The 27404-nt window shown below is 37.3% G+C and overlaps 1 protein-coding gene across 1 annotated transcript; it reads right to left on the reverse strand.

Annotated features, from left to right (window-relative positions):
- Positions 1–2473: 2473 nt before the first annotated feature.
- LOC129752296 (protein deltex) lies at positions 2474–20162 on the reverse strand. The gene is made up of 4 exons (XM_055748088.1): positions 18044–20162; positions 3352–3575; positions 3146–3288; positions 2474–3079 (listed from the first exon to the last, which is right to left on the reverse strand). Exons 1-4 carry the CDS (start codon positions 19281–19283, stop codon positions 2779–2781), a joined length of 1908 nt encoding a protein of 635 aa, XP_055604063.1. The 5' UTR covers positions 19284–20162; the 3' UTR covers positions 2474–2778.
- Positions 20163–27404: the final 7242 nt, after the last annotated feature.

A 27404-nucleotide genomic window follows, 5' to 3' on the forward strand; every position in this document is an offset into this window, starting at 1 on the left:
GCATTAAGTTTTAATACTAATTATTACAGTGGCAATGAACTACTGCTGGGTTGGTGAGGCTGGTGAGTTTTATTGCAACCTAGAGAGCAGCGGTTCAATTCGTAAGGAGCTTTCGTAATCAAAACAAATAATAGGTATAATTAAAGTAAATAAGATAGACAATAATAGACCGGCCTAAATAGGTCAGGCAAATAGAAATTTTGCTGCAGCATTTTTTAATTTTCGACAAAAAAATAAGCACTTTTTGAAAAGATTTGTAATCGTTTATGATAAAAATTCGTGCTGAAACCAAACAAAATCAACAAAGCTATTGATTCATAGATGAGGCATGCTCAGTTTGGTGAAACTTGTAGAATTATCCAATGCAAAACACTCTCAACGACTTTAAAAAAGTTTTAAGAATGGTCATTCTAATGAAACAAAATTTGATGATTTAATCAGATCAATTTGACCTTTGAGCGTCTTTTTTGTTTTTTCTTCTGTTTTCCACCCCTGGCGACCGGCAACGTAGCAATCTGTCATCTGGTTGTCAGAGCAATCTGACAACCGATTTTTTTCCAGCGCGTAGAAGTTTTTTTTGACATTCTCTTAGAAGCTGAATAGCATTCTCTTTAGCCACCTAAACAAACTTAAAAGTAGCTTTAAGAACTTAAATTTTGAGCTGATCAGCATTCTCTTTAGACAGAAACGAGAGCTGATTAAGCTTCTATGAATCCTATTCAAGGGAATTCTGGTTGCTCGGGATTTTCACCGAAAAATTTGGCAAGGAGGTGATGGTGTGGCAGGCAATTTGCGAGTGCGGCAAAATATCTAGCCCGCCACATCGGAAACAATGAACACCCAGAACTAAATCAAGAATGCCTCCAGAAGCGTTTTTTGCCGATGATCAAGCAGCATGATGGACCCGTCATATTTTGGCCCGATTTGGCAACATGTCATTACGCCAAAGATACACTAGAGTGGTATAAAAGCCAAAACGTCTGTTTTTTGCCAAATAATATGAATCCGCCAAATTGCCCCGAGGTACGGCCAATCGAGACTTTTTAGGCTTTGACCAAAGAAAAGCTACGAAAATACATAAAACCAGCTGATGACATCGGAAAATTTAAAAGGGATTAACTAAAAGTGGTGAAAATGTTGGTTATCTAATGCAACTGTGCAGAAGCTTATGAGTCCTGTTCGAGGAAAAGTGCGAAGTCTGGCTTTTGATTAAAGATTTAAAGTGTTGGGTAGGACACAAATAATGAAACAGTGTGCTAAATAAAATTTTACAAAACAATATTTTTTTATTATTTTGAATGTGTGCTTATAATTTCTGGAACAGTCTATTTTCTGATAAAACTTGTACAAAAAATTCATTTTTGGACGCATAAATCAAAAATTATAATAATAAAATTAGAGTTTTTTTTGCTTTACTTCGTAAATAAAGATTTTTGAAATAAAGCCCGGGTAAAGAACTGGGCAATCTGGCATGCTTACTTTATAAGTAATGATTTTCATTTATTAAACCGTCTTATTTATCTCACGAACGGTAAGTTGTATATGCATTAACCTGAAGTGGTTCATAATTTGACGTAATTTCAAGAACATAGGCATCAAAATTCATCCAAGCATAACAACTAAAACTTGTCTGACATAGTATTAAAAAGATTCCGGTTCAATCACCTCAGTTCCGTGCTTTTTCACACCATGAACCGTATTGATGTATGTTATTTGATTGCATTCGATATACGCATATATGGTAAATGGATCAAATTTATAATTTAATTTTTTTGTTTCTCTTTCCCAGTAAAGTGTGTTAATTTATGTACATACTTTTCCAAGTACGCGGGAACATATTTTATAACAAAAAATCCAAAATGCTTAAAGAAGTTACGGAAAAGTTCAGAAGTCTATTTTTTGAGTAGGCAACTTTTCGCCAATAAAAGGAATACCTATTCCAGTTTTTTGAATGACATTGGAGATACATTTAACCTTTTTCGAAGTTAAAAATAAATGGAAAAAACTAAATTTTATTTTGATGGAAGATTTTATTTCGAAACAACAAAGTGGATAAATTTTGTCTTCATGCTACCAAAAAGGAACAGTTATGATTCATTTCTTTTATCATTATCACTCTTAATTAACTAAATGTCTATAATACAGATACGTCTGCATAAAGTAAGAAAATAAAAAAAAGAATTTATTAACTACTACTTTTACTAGTGGAAGATACTTCGGGATGTTCGACACTTGATAGACGAAAAAAATTTGAACCAAATTGTACACCTACATATGTAAAAATTGGGAGAGTATCTCTTGGAGATTCTCGCCTACGAATAAAAACTAAAAATTAAACCAAAGTTGATTCAACCCATGGCTCATAATAGTACTGTTTTGTGATCGCGATCTGTACAACACGTGTCCTAACCTAGGAGTTTTAAAAGAATATTATGTTTGTTTGAATTGGCACTCGTGATTTTCTTTTTCTAAAAAACCGTGTTTACATTTTAAAGCTTAGTCTAAATCATCTTACGGAAGTAATTTCAACGTATTTTTCTACTAAATGCCGTAGATATTTCCTTTAATACTTTGCACATGATTACGTCACGGGAAGACTTTCATTCCGAAAGTTGGCGGAAGACAGTTTTTAACCTCAATTGCAAAATCTAGCTGCGATTCGAACAGTCTTGTATTAGCTCAGTACGTTCAATGGAAGATTCTATTTGTAACCTCTACATGTATAAATTCTATTAATTAGCTACCCTTTTCTTTTCTCTATCGCCGATTGCTCTCGAATCAATCGGTTACCCCTAAATGCACCAACTGTTGCAGGCACCGTTGCAAATACTGCGGATCCGGGTACATCGAGTACTGGGTCTTGTGCTCGACGCCATTCCACAGGACCACATCCTCTCGACCGGTTGTGGCCGAACGTCCTATCGAAAACAGTAGCCTGCGGTCGAAGGCTATCTTGAGATAGCGCAAAATCTTCCTTCCAAGAAGTCCATCCGGCAGAAAGCAGGTCCGGGGGAATCCGACGGCAAAGAAAGCTCTTCCCGGATGAGGATGTTCCTGGGCTTGGATGCCAGAAGCGATGCTGTAAGTAATTTTAAAAATATATAATAACAGAACAATTCTTAAGATAACATTCGAGCCAACTCACTTGTACGTTATTTGAATCGTGTTCTGGCCTTCATGGCCGGGAAGGCTCCGAGGGATCACAATCCAGGACATGGTTCCGGGCGGTTGATCACCAATCTTTTCCCCATACACTGACATACAGATCGGGCACTCGATGTAGAGACTCTGTAAGAAAAAAATCGTCCAATTTTAAACCCATTTTTTTCAATTAATCTTCAAAATAACTACCTTCTGACTATCTTTCTTCCGATGCTGGTGTTGTTGGCCCAGGATCAGTTCGTTTAGGCAGTTGAGGTGCATCAGATGCTGACAGCGAGATAGGGAAACCGTTGGATTGTGTCCGTTGTGGCGCAGTTCCTCCATACACATTGGGCAGGGTTGAGCGTGAGGCCATTGCGGAGGTTCGACCACTCGCACAAATCGCGATATCATGTCGCTGGCCGGATCGACACCTGAAATTCAGAGAAAATGTTTGGTTGTTAGTCCAAGGACTAATAAAATCGTGTACACGAGTGGCGATTCCCGCTCGTCTACGATTTTTACCCGTAAAGGTTCTCCAAAGCGCGAGCAGGCTGTGAAAAAAAATCCCTTAGGTTCGCGAACCATAGGAAACACGAGCGAGGCAGTCCAACCAACAGACGATTCTTTTGGATTTTGAATCCTGTCTCGCTCGTGGAAATCGTTACATACATGAAAATTTTTCCCCGCGATTTTGGCTCACGAACCATTTAGCGAAAAGGTTCATAAACTTTTTTTTGAAAGGGAACGCGTGGTTATTCGATTTTCTTCCGTAGGCAGGCTGTGCGTCTCTTTAGGTACGCGTACGGGTAATAAATTGTGCTTCAAGCAGCAGCAGGAAGTTCTTCATTTTCCACTGTTCTTTCAATTATTGTATGGAATATTTCTGTTTTATTTTTAAGTTTATTAAAAAAAATTTTTTTTTTTGATAACTTACAGCGTTTTAAGATTAACGGAACTCTAAATATTAAATCAAATTCATTCTGCCATGTCAACTCCTGGGTGGTCAATTGAATTAAACAAAGTTTTTTAACAAAATTATGGATTAGAATGGACACAAGAAGGCCCTAATAATGATCTTTAACAACCGTTTAAGGAATAAATAATCAAATCAAATCTTAGAGCCTTACAATTTCATCCAAATCACTACATTTCTCTAGTAGAGGTTGAGTGTAAAATTCCATAACTGTTTTTGAAATTTGGAAAAGACAACCACGATTCCATGTAAAGTAAAGTTTCAATAAGAAAACACATGCAAACGTATCAATGATTATTTTGGATTAAAGTGAATATCATAAAAAATTGATAAATTAATTCAATAATCAAAGAAGAGTTTTTAAGTAATTTTTCTTAACCTTACAAAGCTGGTCGCAAAATTTCCGTACAAATCTATTTTAGATAAATTTGACCTGTAGTTTACGTACGATCTCCTGGCCGCAAGTATTGGCCAATTACGATGAATTTTAATTTATTGTATAGATAATTTATTCTAGTTTTTCAACATTGAAAAAATAAGTCGAAATATTTTACGAGATCACCAGGAGTTGATTCCGAATGAAAAAAGTCCCGAAAAAGAGCTCTTTTTAGAATGCTTATAACTTGCGACAAATTCCAAGTATTGCGCTGATTTTATAATATTAGGAATTGTCAAGAATAAATCTATCCATGGATGTATGAGCTTTTGGCGGTCAAAAGGAAGTTTTGGCCGCTATCCCGAAACTTCCGGTAGAAAAAATCTTACTTAAAAAAAAAATCACCCAATTTTGGCTTTGCATAGTTGTATCTCGCTTACCAATGGACCGATTCTCTTAATTCAAATTTTTGTTTTTTTTCGTTAACTTCATTATTATTTTCGTAGAACATAGTTGGTTCCTCAAAAATCTCAGTTGTTCAGTATATGGTGATGAAACTAACATCTTTTTTGTGTTAACGTCCGATCGGGGTACGAAAAACACGTGCTTCGATCCATCCATGTATCATTGTATAGATCAATGCAAAGTCAGCCTATCGACTTTGCTTCTTCTAGACAATAATACGATGTGGGACAAATGGTCTTGTGCGGCAAGAAGTTTTCTCAAATCACGCTCTTGGCTCATTTTCAACACCTTTCATGCTTCCTAATCTAATCTATCCGTCTATAATTTTCATTACTTTCATTTGAAATTCTTCCTATTAGAATGTATAATTCACCGAAATGCCATTAATCATTAAATTAATAACATCTTTTTTGTAATTTTCAAACTCCCCCTCGTGTCGGTGGGTTTACAGGATTTTGATAGCGTGATTTCTCTAATATTTGAACTGAAATTGATCACTTTTTATGTACAAATTTAGTGTTTTAATGTTTCATATTAAATATATAATTTTAAGATTTACTTCCTTACTTATAATTTCTAACAATTTTCATGTTTTAATATCTATGTAAATATATATATTCCAAAAATACAAAACTCGTTGTTTTTGTTTATTCATTTGTCATCATGACTTTCAGTTCTATAATATTTTTCTATCATTCATACGATACTACAGCAAAAAAAAACTTCTAAATAACTTATAACTCAAATCTATCTTATCTAAAAAGTAAGTCCCTAATTTGTCATAAGTAAGTTTCATAAATCAAAGATTATGTCAATATAAAGCCTGAGAAATAAAGAAATTCAACTGAGATCATATACTCACTATTGCTATAGTTTATTGCAATACACCAATATTTCGTTGCATCCAAAATCAGTTGAATGAAAAAAAGATCTTTTTTATTTCAAAACAGAAGTAAAAAAGCAGTTTTCAAAAACCGAGACGGCCCGGTTGCCTGGATTTCATTGAAAAATGCGCGGATTTTGCCCGGTTATATTCACTTTATTTGGAAAATCAAAATAACAAACTCCTCCAAAACGGAATTTTTTGAGAAAAAATAACCATGAAAGGAGAAAAAATAACCATGATAGTACGATTCAAAACCTGTCGATAAGTTCTGATGAACAAAAAAGTTTTTTTGCCCAGATAATGTTCGGATTTATGGACATTTTTAAAATTAATTGCCCGGATTTTATTAGGTTTTTATTTCAAATTGCCCGGTTTGTCCGGCTCGGAAACGCTTCAAGTGAAAAAACTAGATATCTTGTATTTGGTCCGCAATGAGTTAACATTGAAATTCTTAAATATCTTAATGGTTTTCCCTCGCTTTCAAAACTTCATCACACGGTTAATGCCTCCTTTTTTCTGCCATGACATGAAATTTGAAATTCAAAACTTATATAACTTCCTCAATTTGAACTTCGGAAGAAACTTGAAAATAACAAAGGGGATACAAATAAGATGCCGAAGTAGCACATTTCTAGATTGGACTTGTATTTTTTTATCCTTCCCCCACCCCATACATCTTATTAGGATGCGGAGGAACTTTTTATCCTTCGGATAATTAAATCAATATTTTTTCTATCTGTTACTGGGCCAGATTGCATCCTTTCGAAACTCTATATACAAATTTGCCAAATTTGACGTTGTTTAACATCAGAAAGGACAAACTTCAATTCACAAATTATATACATCGTTTAAATTTACAACATTGTAAATTATTTTCAAGAAATTGTTATGAAAACTTTGAAAAATCGATTTATTTCATCTGTCCACGCGTTGCATTTGGCGCAATCAACAACCATGTGGAGACAAAATAACGAAACGGAAAACACGACCATCAAGTGTGCAATGCGTTTTCCAATTTGGTTCACGAACCAGAATCGCGAGGTTCGCGAGGTTTTCTGCCACGGCTCGCTCACGATTTTCTGGCGATAGGATTCTCCTTGAAAAAAATCCCCTACAATCACGTGTTTGCTGAGTCGCGAACCTACTGTGGTCAGAACTTTTGTGCACTACGCGCGGTTTTGTTTCTTGGCTGCTCCGATTTGAATACGATTTTTTTAGTCCTTGGGTACATGTATTGTTTTTTTTTTAGAATATTTTGAGAAGCCTCAAAACTTTTTGGGTTTATAAGATTCATCAAAATGCCTCAAAGAAACACATCAAGCCTAAAGCAGTTTTGTAGGAAAGACTCACAGAATGCTATAAAACTTTGTCGGTTTATAGAATCGGTATTCGAGCTTTTACACACTTTAATAAGACTAAAAAGTTATGTAAAAGTGTATTAGTTCGATAAGTAATTTCAAGAAACCAAAATCGTTTTGTAAGTGTTCCATAACGACTATTATTAATTTCTATATTAGCGCCATTTTCATCTAATATATAAAGATGAGTTGGGCTATATATGTTTGTATATATACAGTACCGTTCATAATTGTATAGAAATTGGAAGCACGCGCACTGTCACTTCGACTTTGAACTTCCGTAACTTTTGACTTTGATGATATTTTTTGATCAAATTTTCTGCGTTAGATAGATCAACTATCACACTATCATACCACAAAATTTGAGCTTTCTGGAGTTTATGTGGCCTGAGATACAGTAATTCTACGAAAATCGGACTGTTTGAACTTTTTTCATTCATACTGCAATATCTCAGGAACTACACTACATTTTTTGTTGAAATTTTGCAGAGTGATTGTTGAAATATAAAGTAAGCATGTCTGAAGTTTTTGAAAAGTTTTATCGATGGGATCAAAAGTTACGCGAGGTACAATTTTTCAGGCATGAACCTAAAAATGCGATTTCTATAGAATTTTGGACGATTGTTTTCATAGGAAATTAATATTTTATGTTTAGCAACCAGTAAATCTATTTCAACCAAAAAATCAAAACAACATTGCGAGATTCTGATTTCAAAATACAAATAGATCTTCAATTTCATGTTTTCGTTTCATCATTGCTTTTGCCAGACATTTTTTGACTGATTTGTGGATGGAAACGATTATGTTCTCATGAATCGTCCAAAATTCTATAGAAATCGCATTTTTAGGTTCATGCCTGAAAAATTGTACCTCCCGTAACTTTTGATCGCATCAATAAAACATTCCAAAAACTTCAGACATGCTTACTTTATATTTCAACAATCACTCTGCAAAATTTCAACAAAAAATGTAGTGTGGTTCCTGAGATATTGCAGTATGAATGAGAAAAGTCCAAAAAGTCCGATTTTCGTAGAATTACTGTTTCTCAGGCCACATAAACTCCAGAAAGCTCAAATTTTGTGATATAATAGTGTGATAGTTGATCTATCTAACGCAGAAAATTCGATCAAAAAATATCATCAAAGTCAAAAGTTATGGAAATTCAAAGTCGAAGTGACAGTGCGCGTGCTTCCAATTTCTATACAATTATGAACGGTACTGTATATGCACCTTATACAAATCCACACCGCTTAACCGATCAGCTTGAAATTTGGTACAGTGATGTAAACGGACATGAGAAAGGTCGAGGTAATAGTTTTGGGCCCCTCCCATCTAAGAAAAGGGATCCTCCCATACAACTTACGTTTTTATTCCCACGAACCAAAAGTCATGGCACCCATTTGTCAACCGATTTTCGTTTCCTTTGGCGGGATTGTTTTCACCATCACCATGGGTCAGGCATTAGAAACGACCATCCAAAGTTCACGTGTACTGGAAAGCACATCAAAGCTTGCTGAGTATAAAAAATTTGAAAGGAGGAATTTTGGCGGGTGTTTTTTCCTTCTACTGTTCAAAGCACGTGGCACCGATGCGAGGCATTTGATTGCAATAATGAGCCTTCATTTAGGATTAAAAAAAACTACTCGCATGTTAGGAATATATTGAGAAGAACAGTGGTTGAGAATCTACTAGAATATGCAGTGTGTAAAGTATGGGTAGGGTAAGTGTTCCTAATGTGGCATGTGTACCTAATGTTAACATACTGTTCGATTTTGCCTGTTTTTGACATTATTTTTCACTTATCACAGTTATCAAAAAAATGATAATGTAAAGGATCATGTGATCTTTCATTTTACAAACAAATTAGCTTTCTAATTCACAAGATTTTTCGTAAAATCCGGATTGTTTCCTAATATGTCCAAATTGAATGGAAGTGTTAGCAAATTACTTTAAAAACATCTGTTTAGAAACAGAAGATGAAAGCTTAATTTATCAACCGATTTTTTTGAAATTTTTTGACGGATTGTTTTTTATCATGATTTAAGTAATAAGTATGTTAGAACGATGTTTTGTTCGTGTAAAAACTTAAAAAAGCATATGTCCACAATTAGGAACACTATTTTCAACGTGTTCCTAATTATGGACATAGTCAAAGTTTTCCAAACTATATCAAAGTCATAGAATGTATTTGAAATAAATTTGATTGAAAGAATTGTGTTTTAACATAATTTTCAACGATCTGTTAAAATAAACTGTTTTGAGCTAATAAAACATGATTTTTTTTACTTCAGTATATCTCAAAGCTTAAAATGTTGAAAAAATATGGTTGTAAGGAACGCACCTTTCGCGACAGAGAAGGAAACCATCAAATTACAGAGAGCTTCTTAACGAGAACAGAATCGAAAGGAAAAATAAAAAAAAATCTCAATAAAATACGTTGTATACCGTCTTTTGGGGCAACATGCAACACTTTTCAACTTCAATTGCTTCTTAAACCCTAATGTCCATTGATAATCTTACCGTTTGTACATCAAAAGTTTTAAGGTTAATGGGACATCAAACTAACGTAGTCAGAAAAATAATTGGTTTCACCAGTTATTTTTGAATTTTCATAACATGCGATTTTCACCCTACTAAGAAAAAGGGGTATCTAAGTTGCAAAAACCTTTGTTCTTAATGAAAAATCAAATAAAAAATTTTGAAAAGTTTTCGACATATTTGTGATGTCGTTACGCATAAAGCACGATCTGCAGTTATTTAAGATTTTGTTAGAATTAAAGTTTATATTTTTTCTTTTAAAAGAAAGCAGAAGGGTGCTGATGCATTTAGGGATAAATAATACCACAAAAATTTCATATTCTAGCTTATGGAAACAAGATTTAAACTGTGAATCGTTGATTTGCATGTCGATGCATTTTAGCCCAGACTGGTAACGGAATTTTAAAAATATTTATTTTAAAAAATTAAATGATTGCTCGAAAAATATTCATACACCAACAGTGTTGATGTAGGATAATAAGTTCCATATAAAGTTTGTAGGTAATATCACTAAGTCAATCCGTCCCATTGTGTAAAGTTTTTTACGGCATCAAAAATGTAAAAATTTCTATGTTTCGAATTTTCTATGAGATTCAAAAACTTTATAAAATTCTCTCACGATGTGAGAAACTATGGCATCATCGTTTTTTTAATCATTAAATGATAGTTTTAATCAATTATATTAAAATAAAAGTTAAATAAGTGTTGTGGTACCCAAATGTTGCATCTAACAATGCTGTTGCATGATGCTCTGTTTAACTGAACTTATTTGTATCCATTTGTATCCATATCCATTCATTGTAGAATTTTCTACTTTTTGAAATATAATAAATGTATCCATTGGAAAAGGTAAAGTTTGAATTTAAATGAGCTCAATATTCACTATTTTCCTCAAAACTAGCGTAAAGGAATATTGTGTAGGATTTAAATAGTCTCATTTCCCTATTCATATTCCTAAAACGTTGTTATATTAATAAAAAGGTGAGTTTTAAGATTTTTCTTTTTAAAGTATTAAAAAACAGACCCATATGCAAAATCAGGAACAAAAAGTGTAATATATTTGGGTACGCGGATACATTTTTCCTCATATGTTAACATTAGGGACACCCATATGTTAACATAAGGAACGATTAGTGCCATATTAGGAACATCGACACACTTTATAAAACATGATATTTTTCGTAAATTAAGGCTTGAAATGATTATTTCAAACCAAAACAGAGTTCAGAAAAAAATTTGGAATTTAGTTACCAAAAAATTGTATATCTAAGTATTAAAGATTCGGCGCAATAATAACAAATCTTAAAACCTCTGACAAAATATAGCGAAATTAGGCTCATTTACCCTACATTAATTCATGTTCATTGTGAATTGACTTCTTCAGTTGAGTAACTATTTGGACTGAAAACTAATGTTCCAGCTTTAGGAACCATTCATTTTCATATTTTCGGAACTTCTCAGGGAAACAATTAATGAAACTGAGAGTTGCAAGTTCAAGACTGCGATCTCAACACTTTGATTGCCGTGTAGAAATTTAATTTACAATATGAATTAGACAATTAAACGTTCATCTTATGCAAAAAATTAAAACCAAATCCAACGCACGAGACTTTTAGTTATTCAATCTGAAGTTTTTAGTTTTGTACAATTGAATTTCATTTGTAAATTTTTAAATTTTAAGTTATTTTTGTTCATCGATGTTTTCAATTCTACCATCTAATTATAAGAAAACTTAAAAAGCACATCGAAAACATGCAGAGGCTTCAGCGGAAATCTATTTAGAAATTTCTAAGTACAACATAAAACTTAAATGGGTATTCCATTCTACGGGGAGATCTTGAAAAGAGGTCGTTAACATTTGTTTTCAAGCCTTATACATGAGATTTTCACTAGATAACCCATGGAAAAGATAAAAAAAATGTTATCATTTGATAAAAAAAATGGTAATTCAATTTAAGCTTCCTAAAAAATGGTAAAATAAGGTTGCCTGAATTGCCGTATCGGGACCGGACAAATCCATCCAATTTTATCAGAAAACCTGGCCAGCATTTGATTTCAAAATGTTCAAACGAATATCCTGGCAATATTCGGGCAAACTTGGTCAAAACCGCGGAATTTTTCAGTAAAATTAACGAAAAATATACTTGCAATATTTTTTTCAACAAACCACATCAGCAGATTTTAAATTGTATATCAAGCTTCCAAACACGAGTCATGATTATTTCTAAAACTTGCCATTTAAAACATCTTTTTGAACGTAAAAACGAAAAATTATAATAATTATATAATCTTAGTTTATGTTACGTTTTAAAAATGATATAAATAAATCCGGGCAAAATCCGGGCTTTTGCAACAAAATCCGGGAAAACGGGCCAGACCGGACTTACCTCAAATTTTGATTCAAATATTCTAGCAAATCCGGATAGATCCGGGAAACCTATATTTTATGTGAACCCGAGCAAGGCCGGGTAAAATCAGCTAGTAACAAATAATGATGGATATATGAAAGATGTCTTTCTATTTTAAAAAGTAAAACTTATCTTGTTCATAGTTTTATAAGCTTTGACATCATTATGGCTGATATAATGTAGAAAAATTGTTCACCATCCACATAATAGATTAAAAAGTTGAAAACGATATTCTTTCAATATTATTTAACGGATTTTTATTCTTTAAAAGTACGAATATCAGCAGGCCCTTAATTTTTCTCAAATTTTCTCATACTTATTTGCAGTAAATTTGAAAGGGCAAGTGAATGAACAACTCTTAACGAAAATTCAGGATGAGAAAATAAAATTGATTTATTAAATAAAGTGATGATAAACTGGTGTTAGCTTTGTGTTTTTTATTATTTTTATATTTCTTTCGAACGAGAATCATTTGTTTTAAAATTAATTGCCAGGATCCTCATTAGGGAGCAGAATTATTTGTAGAGGAAATTTATATAATCAAAAGGTTTTATAAGCGGAATTTATAACGAATTTTTGAATTGGATTTGGCATGTCATGGTTTTATAATTTGCTCTACAGAACCTACTTCAGAAGGGCCTTTTTGTGCTATTAAGCGTTGTATTGCAGTTTTATTGATCCTAAAATAACCGGACGCGGTTTTATAGCTTTGATTTAGATATAGTTGGTTTGGAGTCCCTTAGAAAACTTAAATTGTTACTTGGGAATATAAATGAAAAGTTCGGGCGATCCTCGCCGAACTACTAGGCGAAAGCTTTAGATGCCTATAATTGGTTTACCTTTTCATATTGGATTACCATATTTCTAACACCATATCAGGCTACTATTTACTTTATTTTCATGGTGTTAAAACATTATTAGGATATTGCGTTTTCGAAAAATCAATGTTGTCCGGCCATAGGAGGTGTCCGGTCATAGACGACTCCCCCCTAATATTTTGTTCTTTGGAGGATGAACCACTTCTAAAAATGCTCCATGAAGTAGAAATTTTACCATCCTTATGCAAAGTTTCATGAAAAAATTGAGTCTGCTACGTTATGACTGCTTCCAATACGAAATTGAACCCGAGAGAATCGCTCAGGTTGTACGAGATTTACTACTGAAAAATATCTGAAAAACTACTTTCTTAAAATACCTACACACAAAACTTTCGGGTCTCCACTTAGTAAAATTTCACTATTACTTTCTGTTAGGAAAAATATTTTTTTACTTTTGAGTTAGCAAAAAACTAAATTTACTTGATTTTAACAACAAGAAAGTTCATCTTGCTTGATTTTAGTAAAATAAAGGTGGTTTATTTGATGAAGATGGCATGGCATTTTTCTCACCGGAAGATAGGGTGGGTTACCAGGATCGGAACTTCCGTTTTACGAAAAGTGTACAGCCGAAGGTTTCGAAAGAACTAGCTGGTTTTCAGCAATATGGATTTGAATATGGAAATCAGCATTAATGTTTGCCGATTTTTCCAGCAATTAATATTGCTGGAAATTTTGCTGGAAAGTTAGAAGAACAAAAACCAGCAAAATTTTGCTGGTTTCCAACGAAAATAAATTGGCTGTGTACACAGTAAATTTTCCTCGATTTCCAGCAAAAAATTTTGCTGGAAATGTTCAGCCATCCAATTTTTGCTGGAAACCAGCAAACATTATTTATTTTGGTGGTTTTTCCAGCAATCGATCCGAATTGCTGGAAAATCAGCAATCGATCTGTCAAATTGGGGAATTGTTATTATCGTGAAAATGTATCGGTCAGTTCGGTGTTTTCTTATGAAAATATCGACATGTTGAGGCGACCTAATCTGTAAGTAGATCTTTTTTTCTTCAAATTTACAATACAACTGAAAATAATTATCATTTTTTTCAGAATAATTAATTCGTAATAATGATCCGAGAATGACCAACCGCAGCTGCTGGTGCGCCACGGATCAGCCGCTGAATATCATGTCAATTACCAAAATTTGTGTGTCAAAACTATAATTTGAAATAAATAAAATGAATAAATGATCAAAACGATGCAGTTATTCCTTATTTAAAATAATAATAATAAAGCAACAAAATCAAATTAATTTGAAACAAACATTTGTAGGTTTCCAGAAAACCACATTTTTCAGATTGCTGGTTTTCCAGGGCAGTGATCGGAAAATCGCTCAAGAAAAGCGATCAGGAATGGTTTCTAGCTAGAATGATGCTACCTCCGAGTGCTGTGATACGCACGTGGTAAAAGTACCCATTGAATATATGTCGAAAATCAACACTAACTTGATCAAGAAGATATACCATGCCCCACCGGAGGCTACCGTTGATATTCGTCACGTGGCTAATCGACGGTGATCGACATACTTGGTGATACATTTTGAACGTCGCTCCCTCAATCATTCCCGAACGTCTATCCTCGCATCATTGTTGATTATGCTCGTTATTGATAGACGATCATTAATGTTTCAAAAGGAAAAATCTGAATAAATACCAGGACCACATGTTCAAAAAGCTGTAGCACATGCTGGACAGTTAATTGCGGTTACCTAGTCATGATTTTGTCCTTCTAGGCAAAACGAAAAATAAAAAATAATCTAATAGCCTACATAGATCGCTCAGAACTGACACATAACAGTTATGATCCTAAAGGTTGAAAGTCGTTAGGGGAAGGAAATCAGCATCGAGACGTTCGTAGCTGATAGTCTGCGTCCTTTTTTATCTCATCATGTATCGCAAAAGTGTTTCAAATACAGAAGCGTCGTTGTCATGCATGATTGTTTGTATGATTTGGTTGAAGAAGGAAAATTTGACTGCTTTGATTTTTTGGCTCTGAATGCAGTCAAGCATGGCTCAGTGAAAATGATTGATTTTCGGAAGCATGTTCCAGGGTTGTTTTTTGGTTTCGATTATAGTCATTTTACCATCTTAATGGCATTCGCGACTTTAATTCCAGCAATTGGGTTCTCGTGAACACCAAAAGTGTGGGTGACCAAAAGTCTCATATCTACTTGAACGCGTGCCTCCCCAATCCGATTTCGCAAAGGGAATCGGTACCGAATTTTTTCGAATGCGAGCATGAAAGTTACGAAATGTTCCTCAAATAGCCTTGTCATGTCAATCGCATAACACAGTATCAAAGTTACAAAAATGTACTCAAATAGCCTTCTGTGGACTTGAAGTTACAATATGTTCCTCAAATAGCCTTTTTTGAGACATGTTAACTGCATCGGCTATTTTATGAAAATGAAATGTTAACGAACATCACAAAAAGTGGCATATACTCAATAAATCATTTTTTGGTTGTATTGAAATTGTTGTAATGTATCTTTTCTTTTGGAATTTCAACTCAGAATAACTTAAAGCTAATTCGAAAGGTTTGTGTTAGAAAACATTGAATTTTTTCTCTTTATAAACATTTTTCCAACTGTATTCATTTACCACGAATTTATCACTCATTGAAAGTCTGTTTAAGCAATTCATGGATTAAATATCATCTCGAAGGGTCGCAGTTTAAATCTGGTATCAGGACTAATTTTAGAAACAACATTTTCTGGAATAATTGATAGAAGAAAACAGTTATATTGTAATGAATTACTTGTTCATGGAATTAAGATATTTGCATTTTTCTTCAATTTGTAGAAATTTTTTCCATTTTTATGGATCAACAGATCTTCCCAAGCAACCAAAAGTTCATGAATATAATAAAAAAAAATTGTAAAAAAAATTTCGATTCGAGGGTAGAGCCAATACTTAAAATAAAAATTTGAACTTGCAATTCTCTTTTGCGTGAATTTTTCTCGCCCTCAGTTTACCATTATCCAAAAGTAATTTTTTTCCAGCACGAATTGTAAATTTACTTCATGTTTTTTTGGTTTTGAATCAGAATTTTAAAATTATTCGTTCCATAGTTGTTTTAGATTTTTTTAATCTTTTATCAACGTTTTCAAACGTCAATGGAGCAAAATGTTTTTCTTTTTTAACTGATTTGATCACGTCCAAAACGTAATTTTGTAAAATTGGTTATTTCTGAGGATTTGTAGGTAAAATAGAAATTTGGATCTAAGTCTTAGATTTTTTTAAAATTGTGTTTTGAAATACTTTTTGAATATAATCTGAAATCTTCCGCCACGTGAACATGAAATTGCTTGAAATTTCAGAGCCTATCTCAAGAAATCACGAACTCTAATAAAATGTCAAAATGCTATACAAAAACAGCTTTAGCTCTGCTATGATGTCTCTAAGCTCTGTGAATCGGGTTTTGCGAAATGTTACCTGCAATTTTAGTGCTTACTTGGGATTGGATTTTTCCGATACTCCTAGTACTTTCGTTTGTTTCATCAATTTGTTGATTAAATTTAATAAACATAGCTTGAACGGTTTGAAAAATTGTACTCATAGGGGTACTCGATCGGCTTAATCTGGGATTGGGCGAAAATGATCAATTTCGGGTTAATAATGCCAATGTGTGCAAATCAATTTTGAATTATTTTTCACAATCAATGGAATATAATTTAAAGCCATCTTCAAAGTCAAAATTCATAAATTGGCTTGTCGAACGTTTTTTTGGTCGAACATAAAGCTTAGTAGAATTATTACTATGTATTAGCCAGTTTCATAGTTCTTAGGGTGTTACTATGAACGAGCAAATTATTATTTAGCAGTAATAACAGGGTAGAGATTATCACAAAAAGAGAACAGTAAAATCCAAAACTCTGGCGTGGATTGATAATGATTTGGACAGCCTACATCCAGACATAAATTTTTTTCGAAGAAGTTGAAAATACTCCGAAAAAGGAGGTGAAGTAGCTTTTTTTGCAAAAATGATGTTATATTAAAAATAACGGCAAACATGTTTGAGCAATCAAAATTCTGGCTTTCAATGAAATTTTTAATGTGTCGGTTTAGTTGTTTTCAACCACTATCAAATGGTGAAAAAAGAATTCATTAATATTTTTCTGTTTTGCACAATAAAGTGTGAATCACAAGAAACCTTGAAAGGGCAAAAATACGAACTGCAAATGGGGCAAAAGTACGAATAATAAGGTCTACTGAAGTAAAACTGAACAGAAATTTTTTACTTATTTTTAAAATGCACTGGAAACATCAGCGCATATTTTTGTTTTTTCAAAGACTTCATCACGCGAAAAATTGCTCAAAAACGATGATAAGTGGATTTCGTAAACCTGTTGAATATATGAACAATAAACAACTAGTGGAGAACTTCAAATTTGCGTAGGTTGTTAGCCTATGTATAGGATTTGTATCAGAAGTGAAAACAGAAGCAGCTGCTGTAAGCAAAGATTGATATAAAATAATTTTCTTCGTGACTTTATGCAGAGTTGTGGAATTTTGAATGATCGTACTTTTACCCCACATCATTCGAACTTTTGCCCCAGAGGTGGGGTAAGAGTACGTTTCGATAGCAGTTAGGCATTTTCACTACTGCTATTAAATGCGTCGATCGATTATCTTCGCAATTTTTTAGAAAAGGAATCAAATGCTGTTCTTGTTTTTTTTTTTTTATAAAACAACTGCAAAATATTCCAAAAATAGGATAGCACTAGAGCCGTACTTTTACCCCACCATACTCTAATGTAAATTTTATCTGGATCATAGATTAGGTATAATCGTTTTTGATTTTAGTTCAAGATCAAGATTAAACCACATTAAACTGCTGAATTATCAGACAGTAACTTTCTCCATAATGTATAATTTTCAGCATAGAGTAATTCATGTTTTCCCTTGCCCTCCCCGTTCAAACAGCAAAGTGAGAAATAATATTCTAAGTTTTATAACAGTTTTATAATAATCTTGAAGGGCATGACGATTCTAGTAATTTGATTGACTAAAACCAACTCACCAACTATCGTCCCGGGAATATTCTGCTGCGAACTGGAACTGGTCGTCGTCGTAAACACATCATCGCTGCCCATGGAACAATCCAACAGGTCCGATACTGATCCCATGGTCGCGCTCTTCCTGGTGGTGGTACTATTGTTACTATCATGGCTCAGGTAGGTCGACACCGTATCGATACTGGGTCTCCTTCCGCTGTTGATACTCGATCGGGAATCCGTCTCCAGGAGGGATTCTCCACGGCTTCTGGATTTACTACGCTGCCTTTGGAAGGATGCTGCAGCCGAATTTGGATGGGTCCCCCGGATGCTCCCGTTACTGCTGGTGTTCGAGTGTTGACTACGGATCGACTGTTGGAAGGCGGGTGGTCTCTGGGACGAGTGATCCGTTGAGAATTGGGATTGTTGGTGGGAGTCCTGAGAGGTATGGTGATGTTTGGTGCCAAAAATGTTCAGGTTGTGGAGGATCTGACGGGCTAGGTTTGTTGGGGTTACGGGGACGATGTCTAACTGCTTGCCTACTTTTAGGGTTTTTGTGGGTCGTTTTTGGGAGGAGTTGGAACTGTTGCAGAGCACCGGTTGGGATTTGGATTTTACGTGAAGGGCTTGATGGTTGAGATGCAGATTGGAAGAGGATGAGGTAGATGCCGAAGGTTGATGATTAGGTTTTGGGGGTAGGTTGGGTTGTTGGGTTTGGGGTTGGATTGTGGATTGGGGGATTGTGATGGCAGCTTGATTTGGCACTTTAACTAAGGGGTAAGGAGCTTGCTGGATCCTCCGGATGCTGCGAAGGGGTCCATTTTGGTGTCGTATTTGAGTGAGATTGAGGAAGTTGATGGTGTATGGCAGATTGAGAGGGGTTTTGGTGAGGTCGATCGTTTGATCTCCGCGGGCCCACGCTTCTTCGATGAAGCATTGCACCTCCATGGTGTAGCTGTGCCAATCGTTTCCGGATGAACCGCACCACTCCCATTTGGTACCTTTTCCAGCTGGGGAGCTGGGCTTGTAGAACTGCCTCCGCACATTTGTGACGGCGAATTCTTGATCCTCGCAGCACTGGGTCATCGTACGCACATTGACGTAGTACTGCTCCAGAGCAGGATCCGCATCGCTCAGCAGAACTCGGGTCAGCTTTTTACCGTGAGCTCTCTCCAGATGCTGTGAAACCGCCGGACTAAATGGGAGCCATTTGGCTCCACGACTTTCGAACTCCCAAACAACCACGGCATGGCCAGAGTTCGTCATATCTCGGTGATCTGATTTCTCCTAAATTGATCGATCTATTCCGAGTGGCTTTATTGCCCTTTGAAGACTGTCCTCATTCAGCGCTTCGATTTATGGCTAGCGCGACACTTCTTCTCGGATCTCTGTGCCACGAGCACACTTTATAGCCCCCCAATCCCAATCGATCAGTCGATCGTCAGCACTTTTCCAAATTAGACATTCCGGAGCAATAATTAACCTTCCGAAAGCGAAGATCTTTACGAGGGATCCACACGCCCAACTCTGCCCAGCGCACAGGATGTTCAATATTAAAAAGTCTAGCGCACTTTCCTTCAGCACAAAAGCAAAATCTATCGAGTTCATTCAACCCCTTCCTTGCCCCGTGCCTTGCCTTCACTTTCCTTGAATAAGCTTCTGCGCAAGAACGCTACGCCAGATCAGCGCGATCTCCAGAGCGCAATCAATAAACATCCATCGAAACAACCAAAACGAGAGCACTTATGAACGCTATTAACAATGGCAATTAAGAAACGAGAATGGAAAAAATCTCAAATCCACCATTTAATAACCACTCTTCCGCACCCCACTTCTCACGGATCCCTGCCTTGGACAGAATTTATCAGAACACTTGCCAGTCGAATCACACATTTTATCACGCCCCGAAATACTGAATTCCGATCCTCCCCACGTCCATTGACAATTTCTCCGATCGCTAGCTTACATTTGCAATCGCTAAATAGCAGAATTTAACGCGATAAACTAGAGCACTTCTAACGAACCTTTTCCCGAAACTTCCGAGAAACTCTGTGGTGAGACGACTGTGCCAGCCAGCCAGCCAGCAGTCCGGAGTCAATGTGCAATAAGCTTCTACCCGCATAAACCTACACGAGAGCAGTGGCTGGCCACCATAAAAATCAAGATGGCGAGATTTATTTCTCATAACTCGACACTCCTACGCCTGACGGCGACCCACCAACCTGCTCACCGATCATCGTTTTTGCGTTATGCTGCTGGCGCAACTCATCTCACCCTCAGCTGCGGGACGGGATCGCGCACGCAAACCAAAACACGCAAAACGAGAAGTCTTCTTGTTTTGTTTGCTTTCTATGCTCGCTCACCGCTCATTGATCACTGCTCAGTGCTCAGCAGTGCAGCATCAGATTTTTTGGATTTCTTTTTCTCACCCTCGTTCTCGTTTCGTTTCGTTTCGTTCATTCAGGTGCAGTCTGTGGAGGTCCAGCAACACCACCACTACTACCACTGACATGTGAGCGGACAGGTTAATACGCATACATGCAGGTCTCGGAAGCATACCTACTCGTTGGTGACTTGTTGTGAGGTATGTTTACTTTACTGCCGGAGGGTTGTTTTTTTATGCTGCTGCAGTTTCTATGCTACACCGGTCAGCATAAAAATTTGTACAATGTGGCGGTCGAGGGTAAGTTGTTAATTTTTTCCGCTTTAACGAACTTGCAGTCTCCTGAATGAAAATGGAATAAGGATTAACTCTATTTCACCACTGAAAGCTGCTGCTAAATCATTGAATTCAACAGGTTACAAGCACGTAAGGGTACTGTTTACACTATTTGAGATCCTCGAGTTTTATGAAATTTACGTTAATATCTTGTTCGGTTGAAGATTTCTTGTGCAAAATTGGACAAAAGTTAGTTGGGAAGTGCCAAGCTGTCTGCGAGACAACCGATTTCATCAAGTTGAACCTCCCCGATCGGGTAGACGATCGAACGATTAATGTAATCGTTAGTATTGAACGTGATTCAAATAAACAGTCTTTCAATTGTGTGAAAACCCGAGAACTACACGCGGTTCGTCTTAAAATCTGGTGTGTTATGGTTCCGACATTGATCAGTGGCGGAGTCGGAATTTCTTTCAAATTCGGTTGTCCCAAGTTTGCTGAATAGGGTTCCGAGGGGGCAGATCACGGAATATTCATAGAGTATAGTTCGATGGTAAATTCATGAGGTGGTTTTGAAACTCGCAATGAGGTTACGTCGAATTGATCGGACTGGTTCCTTCAACATACGATCGTAAGATGGGACCAGCTCTTTTTCAAGCATAAACTTCTGGGTCCTCAGTTATGTGCTGTACCTTTTAAAACACTTGTTGGTACTTTGTCAATAGCAAGGTTTAGGGCAATGTGAATGAACTTTGAAGAGATAGCTGATTTCACCACTGATGGGTTTGCAGCTTCAGTGCGTTCAAGCTTCAAGCTTCCGATTGAGAAACCCATTGTGATTTATTCAGGAAGACATACTTTTTTGGTTATTTGACTTGGCGACCAATCCACGATAGAGTTCTGTCCACCGAGTTTGAGACATTGTAGACATTTCAGCACTGGTGGTACAATATCGCACATCGATTTCCTTTTAGGTATTCAAACAAAGTCTTCGAAAGTAGATATCCGTGTGCCAAAAGCATTTGTATAAATCGGTAGCATGAAAGCGTAGAAAAGCCGTTTGAAAATTCTTCCATCATCTACGAAGCTTTCAAGGCTCTGCGATACCCCGGCACGTGAACAGACACACTCAACGTTTGACATTGATACGACCACGTTTGACCACTATGGGTCCGAAGTAATCGACCCCGGTGAACGTAAAAGGCCGGACATATGGACGAACTTGGGGTGAGGTAGTGGGGCCATTTTTGGTATGGCTGGCTTGACCCGATAAACTCTGCACCACACACACTTTCTGACCACGGATTACACAAGAGTAAGAAGGTTTTGCACATAGAACTTTTGTTGTATTTCATTCAAGACCGTTTGCGGATTGGCGTGTCCGAAGCGTTGATGATATCTACTTCATCACAAGTAGTTCCGTGACATAGTGACTCTTCGGCAAAATTATCGGATTACGAAAAATGTACGGATAGTAGAGAGCGTCCGACACAATTTTGCTTTCGGCTCTCAAAATACCTTCTGGGTCTAGGATCGGGTTGAGTTTTAAAAAAGGGTTGATCTCAAAAATCGTTTGCGTTTCTCAAAGGGAAGATACATGTTTTTTCGCAAAATCTTAAGTTCTTCGCCGAGTTGATCAACAATTTCACAATGTACACATACCTTCTTGATTTCTTCGGTTGGTTCCGGCATTCGGATTCTGGTAGGTATAAAAATTCGGGCCCTTTGAACCACTGGTTGTCCGGGTCAAGATCGGGACCACTATCCCACTCTGTCGCAGCATCCGCAACGTTCAGCTTTGACGCTATCCAGCGCCACTCGTCGACTTGAATTTTCTATAAAATCTCACCAACTCTGAATCCTACATACTGCCGGTACTTTCGTGGGTCGGCATGAAGCCACGAAATCACTACGGATGAATCGGTCCAAAAATATTGCTTACATATCTTCAATCGGTGACTGTCGGTAATGGACTCCATTAGTCGCGCTCCAATAACTGCACCATTCTACTCGTTCCGCGGGATCGACTGTGGTCGAAGTGAAGTAACCTTCGCCTTCGAAGCTACTAGATAGCATCTCTGAGATCCTCAATCGACGATTCTTAAAAATGCTACGCAAGCGTAAGCTATCTCGCTTGCATCTGTAAAGATGTACAGTTGCAGAGAATCATAGCTAACAGGATCGTAGTTCGGGAAATGACATCTTGGAATCGTCACCTTCGCTAAGTCGGGAAGCACTCCTATCCAGCGCTTCTAGTTTTCTAAATCCGTCAACCGGATAGACTTGTCCCAATTCATACCTGACCTCCATATATCCTGCATGAGGATTTTTCCGTGGATGGTGTAGGCCGCGATTATTCCCAGGGGGTCGAAAAGGCTCATTACCACCTGAAAAACTTTCCATTTGGTGGGAATGAAGTGTCCGGTTAGCAGTGTCTGAAGGTCATTACGAAATACATTTTCAAATACGAAGACGTCTGGGCTTGGCTGCCAAACCATCCCAAGAACTCGTTCCGTTGTTGTCATCCTATCCACAGAGAAACGTTTCGTGGAGTTTTCGCTTTCGTTGCTGATCTCTCGAAGAATTTCGATTGCCATGTCGGGATCTGGAAGCCAGCTGCACCATTTACTTACTGTGACCACTCCTTGCGCGATTTCGGCAGCTTCACCCGCTGAATCTCTGCTGTCGAAAAAGTCGTCGACATACGTGCCTTCTACAATGGCAGCTGCAGCTTCTGGATAACGATCACGATGTTCGGAGGCGTTCAGGTTCTTCGTCTATTGAGCGGAACAGATAGAACACGTCGCTTCAAACGTGGCCACATCCATGATATAAACATCAGAAGATGCTTTCGGATCGATACGCCACAAAAAACGCTGAAATTGCTTGTCTTCACGACGAATCAAAATCTGGTGAAACATCTGGCGGATGTCACCTGCAATTGCGTACTGCCTCTCACGAAATCGACAAAGAACATTGTACAAGGGCGTCAGGAGGTCAGGCCCCTTGAGAAGCATTGAGTTGGGTGATGTTCCGTTCACGGACGCAGCAGCGTCCCAGATGACCCTGATTTTACCAGGCTTTCTGGGGTTCTGAACGACACCAATGGGCAAGTACCACACCCTGTTCGGATCCCGTTCTTGGAGTCATCTTCGGTTGCCTTATGTGCGTATTAAGCCAAGTTTCTGGTATTCTTCGATCTGATGTTTCACGATTTCTTTCAATGCTGGATCCTTTGAAAGACGTCTCTCCAGGTATTGTAAGCGACGTTCGGCCATCGAATAACTGAATGGGAAACTCACGCTGTAGAATTTCCAGAGGAGAACAGTTTCGTATTTCGTGGTCGTTCAGCGTTAACTTCAGCCTTGCATGGTCGACTCCAATTAATTTTTTAGGAGTAACATCGTTGTAGCTGCAAATCGGTAGACCACGAAGATGGGGGAAATCTTTTCGGCAATTCTAAATCTGGAACAGTGCGCACATTCGTCAGGGCACGACACGAGATGGATCTTCTTTTCATGTTATGCTACCTGTCCACTCTATGCATAGAGGTCGATCTACTCCATCTAGTCCCAGTTCATCGGCGACTTTGCTATCGATGAGAGTCAAATCGGACCCATCATCGAGGAATGCGTGGACCAATCCAAATCGTCCAAAGGAGACTTCCTAAATCTATCGCGTTCGCGGACCCTTTGGCCTTTTCTATCGCACGCTAAACAGGTTCTGGGATTTCCTTTCTGCTTCGGCAAAGTGTTCTCCGTCTTTGAGAAAACCTCCTCATGAGTATTGAGAAAGAGTGTCTCTTTTTCTTTGCGAGTTACTCTTCGAACTTAACCATCCATTGCGAGGTCGGCTGGTGGAGTGCAGGCAGCTGTTCTGAGCGATGACACATAATTGCAGAAATCCCTTAGCGATGGCTCCAGAACGTTTTCTAGGAGTTTTCCCCACTCGAGGCGTAAACTTGGAGGTAGTTTAAACACCAGTGCGGAAAGGAGTTTCGGATTGGTTAGGTGGGACTGCAAACGAGCGGCTTCAATGTACTTCACCAAATTCCTCACTTCACGTCCGAAGTTAACGATAGTCTCCAGTTTGTTGGCAATTGGCAGACTGCCACAGTGAATTTTTGGCAGCATACTGTGTATTAATTGATCGGGTCGGCCACACTCTAGCCTGAGAGTAGCAATAATTTCTGGAACCACTGATGGAATTGTCAGCAGGTTCAGAACTTCTTCTCTCGCACTTCCTACCAGGCACTTCTGAAGGCGAACCAGGTTCTCGTTTGGTTGAATTTCGCACATAGCCGTGGTCGATTCGAAGATACTAAAGAACACCGGCCATTCTAATGGATCACCCGAATATCTAGGTAGATCCCGGGATACGATGTGCATTGCTGCGAGTTGCTGGGTATTGGGCAGTACAAGCTGCTGCTGAACGTTTATGAGTTGATTGTTGAGCAGAGGTGGAGAATTGAGAGGGGCATTATTTTCTCGTTACCATGAACTTCCGGAAACATCTACCAGCTCTGATAGTTCTTCATAAGAAGATCTCGGCTGGGGATTCTGATCCACTGTCATACTGCATGGATGCGACGAACGGTGCTAAATATCAGAATTTGGCCAAAAATTCCGGGAAAAACTAGACTCCCTTGTGCCCAGTGCTGCTAGGAGAAGTTTAGCATAACTTATGCTGCCTTTCTTGTTAGTTGCTGCCTCTGGTCGCCTTCCTTGGACTATTCGTGAATCCTCCGGTAAACAATTAGTGGTATGAATAAGGTTTAGCAATTGCTTCGGTAGCTTTTACTTAGCTCGAAATCAAGCAAAGTAAAAGCCCAAAGCATTTGCTTAGTTTGGTATGAATAAACATTTGCTTAGCGGATGTGTACTAAAGTCTTAGAACATAGCTTTTGCTTCGAAAAATAGAGCTATCCAACCAGCAGAATCTGAAGTTTTCTAAAGTTAAATGAAAGAAGACGATCAGAAAATTGAAAAGTACGGCTAAAATAGCCATGAAGTCTACGGTGCGGATGGTGGGTGTAAGAACGACCGGAAAATTTTTGGTTAATGCGTGCTCGTATGTTGATGTTTAAAGAAAAATGAATACATATTCGAATATAGTCAAACAACAAATGGCCTAACTTTAACATTTATCATAGCTTTCCCACACGTATTCGGATCGCGATAATCCGATGTATAAAAAATAGGCAATAGGCGCGCATCTTAATTTAAATATTTTTTTTAAATCTTAGAAAGAAAAAAATCACGTAAATATGGAAGTCTGAAATATGTTTTAAATTATAACAATTTTCTTCCAACTTCGAGCCGATTGCGACTTCTTCCACTATAGCCGGATTTTTTTTAATTTGGAATATTTACTAATTGATTTGTTTAGTTTCATCTTAGACGAATCATTTCATACAACGACAGGAATATGCAAAAAGCTGGGTTATCACTTCGACTTTTCTTTATCTATGTTGAAAATGCTGTTTTGAATTGTATTGAAGTGTAATATTGCTAATTTAATAAATTCATGACATTGCTAAGGAATTTTTAATTGGAAAAGTCTGCTACCGAGCATGCTTAGAAAATAAAGCAATTGCTAGGAGATTTGTCGAGCGATTACTTTAAATTTGGGCTTTATTCATACCAAATTAGCTTGTTCTAAAAGTGAAAGCTCCTGACAGAGAAAACAGCTGTCAAAAAAAACTTTATTCATATCAACCGAAGCAATTGCTTTAAGCGACTGCTCGACTGCTCGATTTAGTTTAGCAAAAGCAATTGCTAGGTTTTTTTCATATCACCTAATATTTCTCCTCTCATCGGTTTTCATTACCGATGTCCAGACTTAGCATCCACTTTTCGGTCAGCTGCTCCCGTGACTTGAAAATACGTTCGCTTCTTACTTGAGATCCTTCGCGCAGCAATTCCAATTCTAGTTGGTGCTTTCCGCCAGAAAGAAGCGATCTTTTTCGGCTTGTTCTGCTAGGATCCATCGATCCTTCTCTGCCGTTTCTTTCCTAAGTCTATCTTCCAATTGCTTTTGCTCCTCCTGTTGTTGCAACCCAAGCCGGGCCAGCGAAGATGTTGAATGTTTTGAGGAAGTAGATTGCAGTGTTTTGAACGAACTAGTATTCGTTTTCCTGGACCTTCCGGAACATTGGGCACAATGGAACGATTTGTCGGCAATAGAGGCATTGACTCCGGCGCAATGATAATGCCACCACTGGGAGCACTCGTCATATGTCACCATTTCCTAGATTTCATCCGGCTGCGTGCATCCTACGCATCCTGCTGAGATTTGCAGGTTACGTTGATTGGAATCTGTAGCACTCATTCCGCAGATTATTTTTGAGCATGTTTGGGTTTTTTGTAGTCTGTCTCCGATAGAATTAATTCCGTTTAATGACGGGAAACTGTCCTCGACAGGAACTCAACTACAAAGGCATATTTATTAAAAATTGAGGTACAACAAAAACATGTTCAGTTACTTACAAATAGTTCCCTTTCCTAACTCGTCTGTACTCGAGTGCTACGTTCCGGCGTTCCGGATACAGATTGCCTAGCATCTGATCAGATGTTTAGATTAACAAATATTCCAATTCTATATCAAATAAACATACATCGCAAACGGGCCAATTTGAGCTCAATTGCACTTTAAATTTGGCTCTAGAAACCGGAATGTTCGACAAGAACGCGCTACGCCAACCTCAAGCAACAAATCGCTAGATTTGG

This window comes from Uranotaenia lowii, chromosome 1 (assembly GCF_029784155.1).
Source record: "Uranotaenia lowii strain MFRU-FL chromosome 1, ASM2978415v1, whole genome shotgun sequence".
NCBI classification, from domain to species: domain Eukaryota; kingdom Metazoa; phylum Arthropoda; class Insecta; order Diptera; family Culicidae; genus Uranotaenia; species Uranotaenia lowii.

Excerpts from the sequence above, each read along its gene's own strand:
- LOC129752296 (XM_055748088.1), bottom strand. The coding sequence starts at position 19,283 with ATGACGAACTCTGGCCATGCCGTGGTTGTTTGGGAGTTCGAAAGTCGT. Across the intron at positions 3,289-3,351 it reads GGAAGAAAGATAGTCAGAAG|AGTCTCTACATCGAGTGCCC; the intron begins GTAGTTATTTTG and ends TTTTTCTTACAG. Across the intron at positions 3,080-3,145 it reads ACGATTCAAATAACGTACAA|CATCGCTTCTGGCATCCAAG; the intron begins GTGAGTTGGCTC and ends AATTACTTACAG.